We start from the raw sequence: 12,090 nt of genomic DNA on the forward strand, positions 1-12,090 counted from the left end.
CGTTACAATGAATTTTCTACTTTTGAAATATAATAAAAGTATACATTGGAAAAGTAAAATTTAGAATTTTAATAAGCTCATCATCCACTACTTTCTTCAAAACTAGCGTAAAGGAATATTGTGTAGGATTTAGATAGCCCTTATTTCTCTATGCATATTCCAAAAACGTTTTAAAATCGATGAAATGGTGAGTTTTGAAATTTTTCTCATTATAGTATTAAAAAAACAGACCCATATGCAAAATCAGGAACAAATAGTGTAATATTGGGTAGGCTGATCCTTTTTTCCTCATATGTTAACATTAGGAACACCCATATGTTAACATTAGGATCAATTAGTGCCAAATAAGAAACACCGACACACTTTATAAAACATGATATTTTTCTTAAATTTAGGCTTGAAATGATTGTTTCAAACCAAAACAGAGTTCAGAAAAAAAATGGAACTGACTTGAGATTCCGATTTAAGAAAAAAAAACTTAAGCCCCACTAAATAATCTTACCAGTTTTATCTCGGCTAGAGACGTTTTCCCGTCCTGGTTTTGATCGTACCGAAACAGAAAATTGTTACACCAGGCGTCTCCATGGGTGAGCACATTGAATTCGTCCGGCCGAGCTTTGATGATTGCAATAATCTCATCTGTCATCGCCGCTGCCGTATCTTCCTGTTGACGAACGAGGTAGATTGGTTTGATTACTTTTCGGTGTTAATTTTTTTTTATTAGATTTAGTGGAGCATTCATAGATCACGTAAAGCTTTTTATATAGCGGACAAACAGTGTACGTGGTTTATGGATATTCTCTTGTTAGGATTACCATCATATCTGCGTACCAATCACCGTTGGGCCAAGTTCTTAAAATTTTATCGAACGACGGTCCCACACTTTTCATCTGTTGCTCCATCATGGGTTTCATGTTCTCGTTATAATTTCCATGATTGAAAATTTCAGGGAATGGTTCCCCGGAAGTTTCCCGATAGACGGCAGAAGCTGCATGGAGTTGAGCCAATCGTTGAAGAACCACCTTGGCATGGTTCCGATCCAAGCCTTCCTTTCGATTGGCCATTCGGAAGTCCTGATCCCTCAAATCTTCCATTACGAGCACCGTGGGTTCGGATGTGTGGTGCAAACATTTGGGACCGAACGACACATTCCGGCCTTTGCTGTGGTACATTTCCTCAAAAGCCGGCAGAAACTTCGTGTACATTTCCACTTCCTTGGGGAACAAATTTAACAGCTGCAGAAGCTCTTCGGTTAGACCCGTCGTAATAAGTGCCTTCACAATCAACGAGATGGTCTTCTTGGTCGTTCCATCAGGCAATGTCACATCGACCTGTACCCGGTAGATTTTAGACGCGAAATTGTCCCCAGCTTCCGTTGCCGGTTTCACGTGGATCTCATCGATGCTGAATTTATTTTCGGCGCCATTCAAATTTAAACTCGCCTCAATTGCCGGCTCAAAATACTCCTTCGCCATCCACGTGGGAACATCACCGGTCACTACTGCGGGTTCGGCCATTTCGACGCGCGATTGTAATAACACTGACTGTGGAGGTCGAATTTATTGAGTTCGAGCGCTGTTTGTTGCTTCCCAAAGAACGTGCGTGTGTACCTGAGAGTAGTTGTAGATATACAGTATATGTACCTACCCAAGTCATAAACGAGAGATGATATGGTAAAACAAATCTTATCTTTCACGATAAGAAATCTTTGAAAGCCCCTTGTCGCCTGCCTCCCCACAGCAACAGGTCTTCGATTGATTATGATTTACAAGTTCATGGTTGGCTAGCATGGTTTAGAACAATTTTTCAACAATTGAACCTCGCAATTAATTCATACCTACATATGTTTATATTTAGAACAAGCTTCATAGCCAGAACATTCCCCTCATAACAAATAATGACATCATCTTCCAGCCTTGCGTTCCAGTGTAGGAACGTGTTGGACAAACTATCATTGTTAAATGGCTACGACCATTGACATTTGATCCACCCTAGACGAACGCTGTTTATTTACTTAGTGTGGACGCTTTTTTGTGGCGAAAATGCAAAGTGTTATGTATGTAATAGAAGAATCATCTTCGGCTGGGCGATACAATGCACAGTGGGGATTTTCGAATTAAAAAGGTAGGGTAAGTGTTCATGACATTGGAAGTGTTTCTAATACTGTCATACCAAAAATTTGATCATTTCATAGTAAAGGGTGTCAAGATCAAAAAGTAGTCAAACTAAATTGCGTGAAAATAGATTATTTGTTTATTTAAAAAAATTAAAGTATCTTTTTTTTTAAGTTCAGTATGTATAAAATAAAAAATACTCAGTCCAGATTCCGGTCGACCTAGTCCTGTAGTCCAAATTGGCGATCCTTTCATTTGACGCCTGTCGCAAAACGCCTGTTTGCTTTGAACTGCTTCTCGCTGCTAACGGGGTTTTGGGTCTTCTTAAGGATCTGCTTAACTATCCCCCAATCGTCCCCAGTTCTTGTGTGTTGGGAGGGTTCTTATCCTTGGGTACAACCTGAATGTTGTTTGCGGCATATCACTCCATGGCCTTTTTTCCATAGTGGCAGGATGCCAAATTCGGCCAAAACAGCACAGACATGAGACAAGTCATGTTTCTTCAGGAAAGGTAGGTTACATAAAAATATTCGTTGTGTTTAGCTTAAGAACTAATCATATAAATTTTATTGTGAAGCTCAAAAACTAATCATTTGATGATTGTTCGAGACCCCTCACTTCTTCCAAGAGATGTGCAAGAGAGGGGCTCCAATAAGAGGTTAATGTAACGACACGACAATTAATCAAGCAAAAGGAACCATAATTCACGTGAGAGTATAAATAAATACTTGAATATTTATTTAATGCTAAATTATCTCACCTTTCTTCCAGTGAGGGGACGTAATAAAGTTTTTGTGCATAAAAGAATTAAAACCAATGCAATGTACAATAGGGAAAAAGTATATAAACCGCTAAGAAATTCAATATTTTCTTCCTCCACGAACCAAATCTATGAAAATAATGAAAATATGGAATTATGCCTGTTTTTCCCTCAATTCCCCTACATTTTCCAAGTATTTCAGAAAAACCATGGGAATTGAAAATTTTGAACCAAATAAGAATTATCTTATGTGATTTCTTTCCGAGAAATCGAATGAAGGCTTTTTGAGCAGCCACACGCATCGAAAAATGGAGTTATGGCTGTTTTACCCTCAATTTCCCTATTTTTTCGAAACAGTTTAGCCATTACTCCATTGTTTGAAGCAAGCGGTAACTCAAACAGCATTCATTCGATTCTTTGGAAAAAATAACAAAAGATAGTTCTCATATGTTCCAAAATTTTTCTGTGCGAACAAGCTTTTTTTTCTAAATAAACTGAAAATGTTGGGAAATTAAGTTTAAAACAGTCAAAGCCACAATTTCATGCAGCGTACGGTGGGTGAAATAACCTTCATTCGATTACTCGAAAAAACCACACAAGATAGATCTCATTTGGCTAAAATTTTTCAATTCCCATGCTTTTTCTGAAATATTTGGACAACATGCTTTTTGAAACAAGTTGAGTACCACTGACCACAGTGTGTGCTGCACGGCTAACTTTTACCCAAAACACAAACACGCAAAACCCAAAACTTGTGGAAAATATAATTATTTACTTACACACGACAATTTAAACACTTAAGCTAGTTTACGTAATAACTACTGACGGGCCCGTTTTTCTACCATAACATCAAAACGCACAACAATCATATCACAGCTTGGTGGCACAGATGTATCACAGCTGTCTTATTCAATATCAGAGTCGTATCCGGTAAACTGGCAACCCGGCTGCCCGGAGCACCTCGGATGACTTCCGGCTCGATCCGGTTGGCTCTCACCACGTCCGCAACTTAATTTCGCAAAAACGGGACTCGCAAAACCAAAATAACGAAAATCGAGTCCCGAAAAGCGATCGGCTCTTGAGCAACGACTCAGCTCCCAAAAACGACCCGGCTGTTGTAAACTGCTAGGTCTAATAATCTCTGGTCATTGCGAGGTCGTCTGGGTACGACTCCTTTGCCTTGTCTAGGGCTGCGAAGCTTCTTTTTCCTTTTGATTTTCCGGCACTGAATTCCTTCGCAATCCACTAAAGGGTCGTTGCCTGTTCCCGATTCCTGCTTCCACCGTCGGTCGGATGAAGTCAATTTTGGTGGCTTGTATGCCCTGCTATAATGGTTTCTTTCGCCTTTTTTTCAGTCATTTTCTTCGAACCTGGTGCTGTCTTCAATTTTGGTTTTCGCTCGACTTTATTTCGCTGGGGCATACTCGACGAGCACTCGTTTTACGCTCCCTTCTTATGATCCGCGCGATTCCGAAATCTCCTCGTTTGTCCTGGCTGCGACTACGGAATGCAAACGATTATTTTGTCTTCCTTGGTGCTGTTATTTTGATTGGTTGATTGTGGTTTGTTTTGCTTCCCCATGTGTGCGTTTGACAGCTACACTATTCACTATTAATTATATACACTCATTCTTTGGTACATTTTTCACTCAGATGGTCGGACTACACGAACAAAACCAAACAGCAATGTAGTGACTGGCCGTATTTTTTCAAGCTTATTTCCACGACGAGCAGTGATATTTCTTCTACGCGTCTATTCGACTTCAATCTCGTTTATTAACTGACTTTTCTAGCCCTCACACGAAGCTAGAAAGAGTGACATACTCTCTTTCTTTTTTTCCATCGAGTATTCACTCACACTCGTTAACGTAAGCTCGTTCGAGCATTAACGGAAATCCGTTACTGAACGTATGAAATACACGCTTATGCGTGTATAGTCATTATCGTTTTATAATAAGAACTTTGATATTTCACTCATTCTAGTTCATGGTAAATCCAAATATAATGCTGTCATTCATCTACCTTATTCTAATCCCTACATCCGTCCCCTTGCCTACTCTTAATTAATTAGAATACCAGAAAAACGTCGCTTTTAATATGTAATCATCAATTTATTTTTTTCAATTTTGGATATTGATTAAACGAAAATATGCCTTTTTTCAATGTAATTAAAGCAAAAATTGTCTATGATTAAATTTATATTGACTCTTTACCACCTTTACTATTTAAGGTTTCAATAATTTATTCTTACTTTATCATTCATTTTCTATAGTTTTGTATCAATAGTATATCTCCTTTGCTTGTTCCAAAGTTTTATTTGTTAATCATTTCGAAATTCCTGGACATTCCTTTTTCATCTTTTATCAAATCTACTATTGTGATTTTCTAGTTGGTTTCATTGGTTTTCATGAAAAAGTTTTTACATTGTACATAATAATATTCATGAAAATATGAGTAATTTCATTTTGTTTTCTTTCTATCTTTCTCTGATAAGGTAGAGATTCAAGATCATCAAGATCCATAAAAAAAATATTTGTACGAAAAATTATATTATCATATTTATTGTGATTTATTTGTACTTTAATTTTTATTTTTTGGTTTTTGAATTTTCAAATTAAGTTGTCCCTTTTTTTTCTTTTCTTAAATCTGTCTCCGGTGAAGTTTCAAATTTCTCACCTTCTGTCGGTAAAGTTTCCAAATTTTTAAGTTTTGTGTCCTTTTAAAATCATTCTGTTTCTTTTTATTTTCGCTCTCAGTTTTTTTTCTATCGACAGTTTTAAAATTGTCGTTTTTTTATATTTGTTTTTCTAATGAATTTTTTTCTATTTCCTTCTGTCACTAACATTTTCCCAATTTTCTTTTCATAATTAATTATCTTTTAATTACTTTGTTTTTCACTATTTTTAATTTTTGCTTTTTTAATTTTTTTTACTAGACGCTTCAATTTTTCTTTTATTTATTTTTTCTTACCTTCCATTGACAAAGTTTTTAATTTTAGTTTTTTTTTCTTTTTTGAATTATTCTATTTCCATTTGAAAATTTTCCTCGATAGAGCTTGAACATTCTCGCTTTTTCATAAATCTTCCATAACAATATTTTTTCATTTTCTTTTTAACTTTTTGCTTTCAATAAAACTTTTTCCAAGTGTTTTTGTTTTTTTCTTATCTTTCATTAGCAGAATTTTAAAATTATCGCGTTGTGTTTTTCAAATCTTTTTCAAACCAAACAGATTTTCTTTTCTCTTGCTTTTTATCGACGGAGCATTAGTAGGTACTTTATTTGCTTTTTCAAAACTTTCGAATCACTGTTTCTCGTTTTTCTTCTCTCCTATCTTCTACTCGTCTTCCTCTTACCTTTTTTTAAGCAGCGTTTTCAAATATTCGCGTTTTTTTAAATATTCAAATCCTTCTGTCTCTCTTTTTTTACACCTTCAACGTCAGGTTTAAACTTTTCGCTGTTATTAAAAAGTTTAACTAAATCCTTCTATTTTTATTTTCGGTTTGCTTTTTTTTCCTCTGCATAACAATTTTTCTTTTCCAAAAGCTTCTTGGATTTTTTTCTTTTTCTGTATTTGTTTATCTTTTATTTATCTTTTTTTTTTTTTTAACCTACTGTTGGCAGTATTTTTCAAATTTTCGACCATTGTAATATCTTTATGCTATTTTGTTTTCTATTTTCTTGCTTTTCATCGACGGACTATAATATTTTTTTGCCTTAAAGAAACCTTCAAACCATTTTTTTCTCTTCTTTTTGTCGTTGGTAGATTTAAAAATATTCGATTAGTACAAAACCCGTCAATAAATATCTTATTATTTCTTACTCTTAACCTTCCTTCGGCAGAGCATTGGAATTATTGCATTTTAAAATCCTTCAAATCCCCTTTTCTTTTCGCCTACCTTCAATGGTAGAGTTTTGAAATTTTAGCTTGCCAACTCTTAATATAATTAGAATACCAGAAAAACACAGCTTTTTATAATAATAATTTTTTTATATATGCCTTTTTTCAATGTAATTAAAGCAAAAATTGTCTATGATTAAATTTACAATGACCCTTTTCTATCTAAGGTTTTAATAATTTATTCTTACTTTATAATTTATTTTCTATGGTTTTGTATCAAAAGTTTATCTTATTTGCTTGTTCCAAAATTTTATTTGTTAATCATTTTTAAATTCCTGGACATTGAACTTTCATCTTTTATCAAATCTACTATTGTGATTTCCTGTTTAATTTTTTTTTTATTGGTTTTCATGAAAATGTTGTCAAATTGTACATAATAATATTCATAAAATATTAGTTAATTCATTTTGTTTTCTCTCTATCTCTCTCTGATAAGGAAGATATTCAAAAGTTATCGAAATTTTTCTATCTGATACTTTTTTTTTACCAAGATTCATCAATTTTTTTTTTTATTTTCAGTTTTACAAAAAAAAGTATGTTAAGGTTTGAAATCCTTATAACTATCAGATTTATAGTGATTTATTTGTACTTTAGTTTGTACGTTAAAATCCTTACTTAAATATAAGAATTTTTGTTCCTGAAATAATCGAAATAGCTGTTCTCTTATTCATTGTTTTTCGATTTCTCCACTCTTCCGTCGGCAAAGTTGAACTTTCAAATTGTACTGACTTACTTGCACAAAATATTTTTACTTATTCAAAGTCAACTATTGAGCATTTCCTTTATTTTAACTTTCTCTCAACTATCCCTCAAATAATAAAATTTTCGCTTTTTTTGCTTTTTGTTTAAGTTTTATCTTATCTTTCATTGGCAGAGCTCCAAAATTGTTGTTACTCTAAGTCATTTTTAATCTCCTTCAAATCATTCTGCTTCCACTTTCCACAGTTAACCATGACCTTACGTCATTAAATTATTTTATGTTTCTCTAATATTTCTTCGGTCGAATTATTTAAAATTTCACCTCTTAGAAATTTTGTTTGATTCAACATATTAATCTTTTCTTATTATTCTTCTTATTCTATTCTCTCATCTCTCGTCTCACCTGTTTTGGATTTTTTTTTTCATAGAAAACTTTCTTGGAATTATTATGTTTCTGTTTTTTTTTTTACTTTCTTGAGCAGAGCTTTCAAACAATTATAGTCATTCTATATCTTTTTTCTTTCACCTTTCGTCGACTAACATTAAAATGTAGGCTTTTTTTATAGAAAAAAAAACCTTCGAATCATTCTGATTTTCTTTTCTCGTCAACAGATATAGATTTTTTTGCTCTTTAGAGAACCTTTGACAAATCATTCTATTCCCATTTTTTTCTTCTTTCGTAGGTAGAGTTTAAAATTTTGTGCATAACATAATTAGCTTTCTTCAAATGTTTCTGTTTTTTTTTTGTTTCTTACCTTCCATTGGAAGTTCAAAATTGTTGCTTTAAAAAAATCTAATCATATTGTTTTCCATTATTTTCCTTCTTTGTCGAAAAAGCTTAAAATTTTCCATTTTGTCGAGAAAAAAACGTTTTTTTTTTAAACCTTCTGGTTCCTTTTTTTGTTTCTCTTACCTTTCATAGTTTGAGCTCTGAGATATTTTTATTATCTTCAAAAATCATTTCCAGTTTACAAGTTTTCGCTCATAAGAAAACCTTCGTGACTCATTATATTACTTTTTTTTTAGTAAATCATTCAATTTTCGTTTTTGTTCTCTTTATTCTTTCGTTTTATCGGCATACCTTTAAAATATTTGTTTTTTCAATTTTTAAACTAAGCTTTTTTTTTCTTATATCTATCTCCGGTGAAGTTTCAAATTTCTCACCTTCTGTCGGTATAGTTTTAAAATTTTTACGTTGTTCAAAATCATTTTCCAACCATTCTGTTTCTTTTTATTTTTTGCTCTCATTTTTTTTCCGACAGTTTTGAAATTGTCGTTTTTATTTTTTTTTTAATATTCGTTTTTCTAATGATTGTTTTTCTGTTTCCTTCTGTCACTTACTTTTTTCAATTTTTTTCTAATCAATAATGTTTAAATTACTTTTTTTCAGAATTTTAAATTTTCGCTTTTTTTGTTTTAAATTTATCACTAAATGCTTCTATTTTTCTTTTATTTATTTTTTCTTATCTTTCTTGACATAGTTATGCAATTTACGCTTTTTAATTATCTAATTCAAATAACTCTATTTCCATTTGGAAATTTTCCTCGATAGAGCTTGAAAATTCTCGCTTTTTCATAAATCCTCTATAACAATTTTTCTTTCATTTTCTTTTTCTTTTTTTGCTCTTTATAAAACTTTTTCAAAATGATTTCTTTTCTTTTTCTTATTGTCTTCCATTGACAGAATTTTAAAATTATCGCTTTTTTCAGAATCTTTTTTAAACCGGTCAGATTTGCTTTTCCCTTTCTTTTCATCCGGAGTATTAGAAATTTCACTTTTCAAAACTTTCGAATAACTTTTTCTCATTTTTCTTCCCTCTTACCTTCTGTGTTCGTTTTTCGCTAATCATTTCTGGCAACGTTTCCAAATTTTCGCCTTTTTTTAAAAATCTTCGAATCCTTCTGTCTCTCTTTTTTTTTCACCTTTTGACGTCATTTTTTAAATTTTCACTTTTTTTGAAAGTTTAACTTAATCCTTCTATTTTTATTTTCGGTTTGCCTTTTTTTCACCGCCTGAATTTTTCTTTTCTAAAAGCATCATGGATTTTATTTCTCTATTTGTTTTTCCTTTTTTTTTCTTACCTATTGTGGGCAGAATTTTCCAAATTTTCGACCATTGTAATCCCTTTATACCATATTATTTTTCTTTTCTCTTAATTTTCATTGGCAGACTATAATAATTATTGCCTTTTAGAAACTTCAAACCCTCTCTTTTTTTTCTCTCTTACTTTCCATCGGAAGTTTCAAAAATTTTCGCTTAGCATAAAACTTTAAATCATTAAATGTCTTATTATTTCTTCCTCTTTACCTTCCTTCGGCAGAGCATTGGAATTTATGCATTTTAAAATCCTTCAAATCATTATTTTTCTTTTCGCCTACCTTCCATCGGTAAAGCTTTAAATTTTTCGCTTAGTAAAAATAAATCTTTTAAAAATTTGTTTTTCTTTTTCTTCTTCTCCATACTTTTCTTGGTAGTTTTCAAATTTTCGCTTTTTGAAAAATATTCGAATCCTTCTGTTTCGCTATTTTGTTTACCTTTCGTCGGCAGACTTCAAATTTTGGCTTTCTACCAATTTGTTACTTAATATTTTTTTTTTTCTTTATTCTTTTACCTTCCATCGGCAAAATTTTCGCTTAGTTTAAATCTTTCAATCAATAAATATCTTCTTATTTCTTTCTCTTTACCTTTCTTCGGCAGAGAACTGGAATTTTTGCATTTAAAAATCCTTCAAATCACTATTTTTCTTTTCGTCTACCTTCCATCGGTAGAGCTTAAATTTTTCGTTTAGTAGAAATAAATCTTTTAAAAATGTGTTTTCCTTTTTCTTCTTCTTTATACCTTTCTTTGGTAATTTTAAAAATTTCGCTTTTTCAAAAATCTTCGAATTATTGTTTCTTTTTTTTCTACCTTTCGTAGGCAGACTTTTAAAATTTTGGCTTTCTTTCAATTTGTGACTTAATATTTTAATTTTTTCTCTTTTTACTATTACCTTCCATCGGCAGTTTTCAAATTTTCGATTAAAAAATCATTAAATCAACCTTTCACACTCGTACCTTTCGACGGTAGAGCTAAAAATTTTTCGCTTTTTGAAAATTCGTTAAAATATTTCTAATCCGTAACCTTTCATTGAAATTTTCCCTTTTGAAAAAAATTCTCCAAATCTTTCGGTTTACTTTCTTATCGTTTGTCGGTAGTTTAATTTTTCTTAATTCCCCGAAATTATTCATTTGGCTTCAAAACAAAACTTGGTTCACAAAATCAACACTAAATAGCACATGAAAAAAATTTAACTAGATTGTGATTGTAAACAACTTCAAAAGCAAAATCACTTATTTACCGATTGTACTTTCATTCCCGGTTAGGAGCAAACTACGCCATTGTAGTGACTGGCCGTATTTTTTCAAGCTTATTTCCACGACGAGCAGTGATATTTCTTCTACGCGTCTATTCTACTTCAATCTCGTTTATTAACTGACTTTTCTAGCCCTCACACGAAGCTAGAAAGAGTGACATACTCTCTTTCTTTTTTTCCATCGAGTATTCACTCACACTCGTTAACGTAAGCTCGTTCGAGCATTAACGGAAATCCGTTACTGAACGTATGAAATACACGCTTATGCGTGTATAGTCATTATCGTTTTATAATAAGAACTTTGATATTTCACTCATTCTAGTTCATGGTAAATCCGAATATAATGCTGTCATTCATCTACCTTATTCTAATCCCTACAAGCAACACTGACTCTGTTAAAGGGTGATACGGTCAAAATTTGGTGAATATAAACTTGACGTATTTATTTCAATTTGGCATTTAAAAAACCTGAACATCCCTCATTTTGAAGGTGTGTGTGTGTGTAGAATGTTGCTCCTATTTTGATTTTGGAATTCAATCTTCAGTTGTCAAAATGCCGTCCAAGGAAGAAGAGCAGCGTATCAAAATTTTGCTCGCGCATCGCGAAAATCCAAGCTACTTGCACGCAAAGCTGGCAAAAACCGCTAAAAGTTGCCAAATCAACCGTTACAAATGTAATTAAAGTGTTTGGGGAACGTTTTTCGACAGCCAGGAAGTCTGGATCGGGAAAATCGAAAACCGGAAGCCGCTGAGACGACAAAGATAGTTGCCGGTAGTTTCAAGCGAAACCCTAACCTCTCTCTCCGAGATGCCGCAAATAATCTGGGTGTATCGTCTACAACCGTGCATCGAGCCAAAAAACGAGTCGGACTATCGACTTACAAGAAGGTAGTGACTCCAAATCGCGATGATAAACAAAATACGACGGCCGAAGCGCGATCCCAGAGGCTGTACACGACGATGCTGACGATGTTTGACTGCGTGGTAATGGACGACGAAACCTACGTCAAAGCCGACTACAAGCAGCTTCCGGGACAGGAGTTTTATACGGCAAAAGGAAGGGGAAAGGTAGAAGATATTTTCAAGCACATGAAACTGTCAAAGTTCGCGAAGAAATATCTGGTTTGGCAAGCCATCTGTACCTGTGGCTTGAAAAGCAGCATTTTCATAGCTTCCGGGACTATCAACCAAGAAATTTTCCGTGAAAGAGTGTTTGAATAAACGTCTGCTGCCTTTCCTGAAGAAAAACGGTTGTTCCGTACTGTTT

General features: G+C 33.1%; 1 protein-coding gene across 1 annotated transcript; it reads right to left on the reverse strand.

Annotated features, from left to right (window-relative positions):
* Positions 1–478: 478 nt before the first annotated feature.
* On the reverse strand, positions 479–1,739 carry LOC129753705 (uncharacterized). Its single transcript, XM_055749550.1, has 2 exons — positions 816–1,739; positions 479–664 (listed from the first exon to the last, which is right to left on the reverse strand). Exons 1-2 carry the CDS (start codon positions 1,515–1,517, stop codon positions 479–481), a joined length of 888 nt encoding a protein of 295 aa, XP_055605525.1. The 5' UTR covers positions 1,518–1,739.
* Positions 1,740–12,090: the final 10,351 nt, after the last annotated feature.

Source organism: Uranotaenia lowii, chromosome 3 (genome assembly GCF_029784155.1).
Source record: "Uranotaenia lowii strain MFRU-FL chromosome 3, ASM2978415v1, whole genome shotgun sequence".
In the NCBI taxonomy this organism is placed as follows: Eukaryota; Metazoa; Arthropoda; class Insecta; order Diptera; family Culicidae; genus Uranotaenia; species Uranotaenia lowii.

What these genes read in the sequence shown, in the direction of transcription:
- LOC129753705 (XM_055749550.1), bottom strand. Translation starts at nt 1,517, where the DNA reads ATGGCCGAACCCGCAGTAGTGACCGGTGATGTTCCCACGTGGATGGCG. An exon ending in ATTGGTACGCAGATATGATG is followed by an intron (nt 665 to 815) that starts GTAATCCTAACA and finishes GTTCGTCAACAG; the next exon opens with GAAGATACGGCAGCGGCGAT.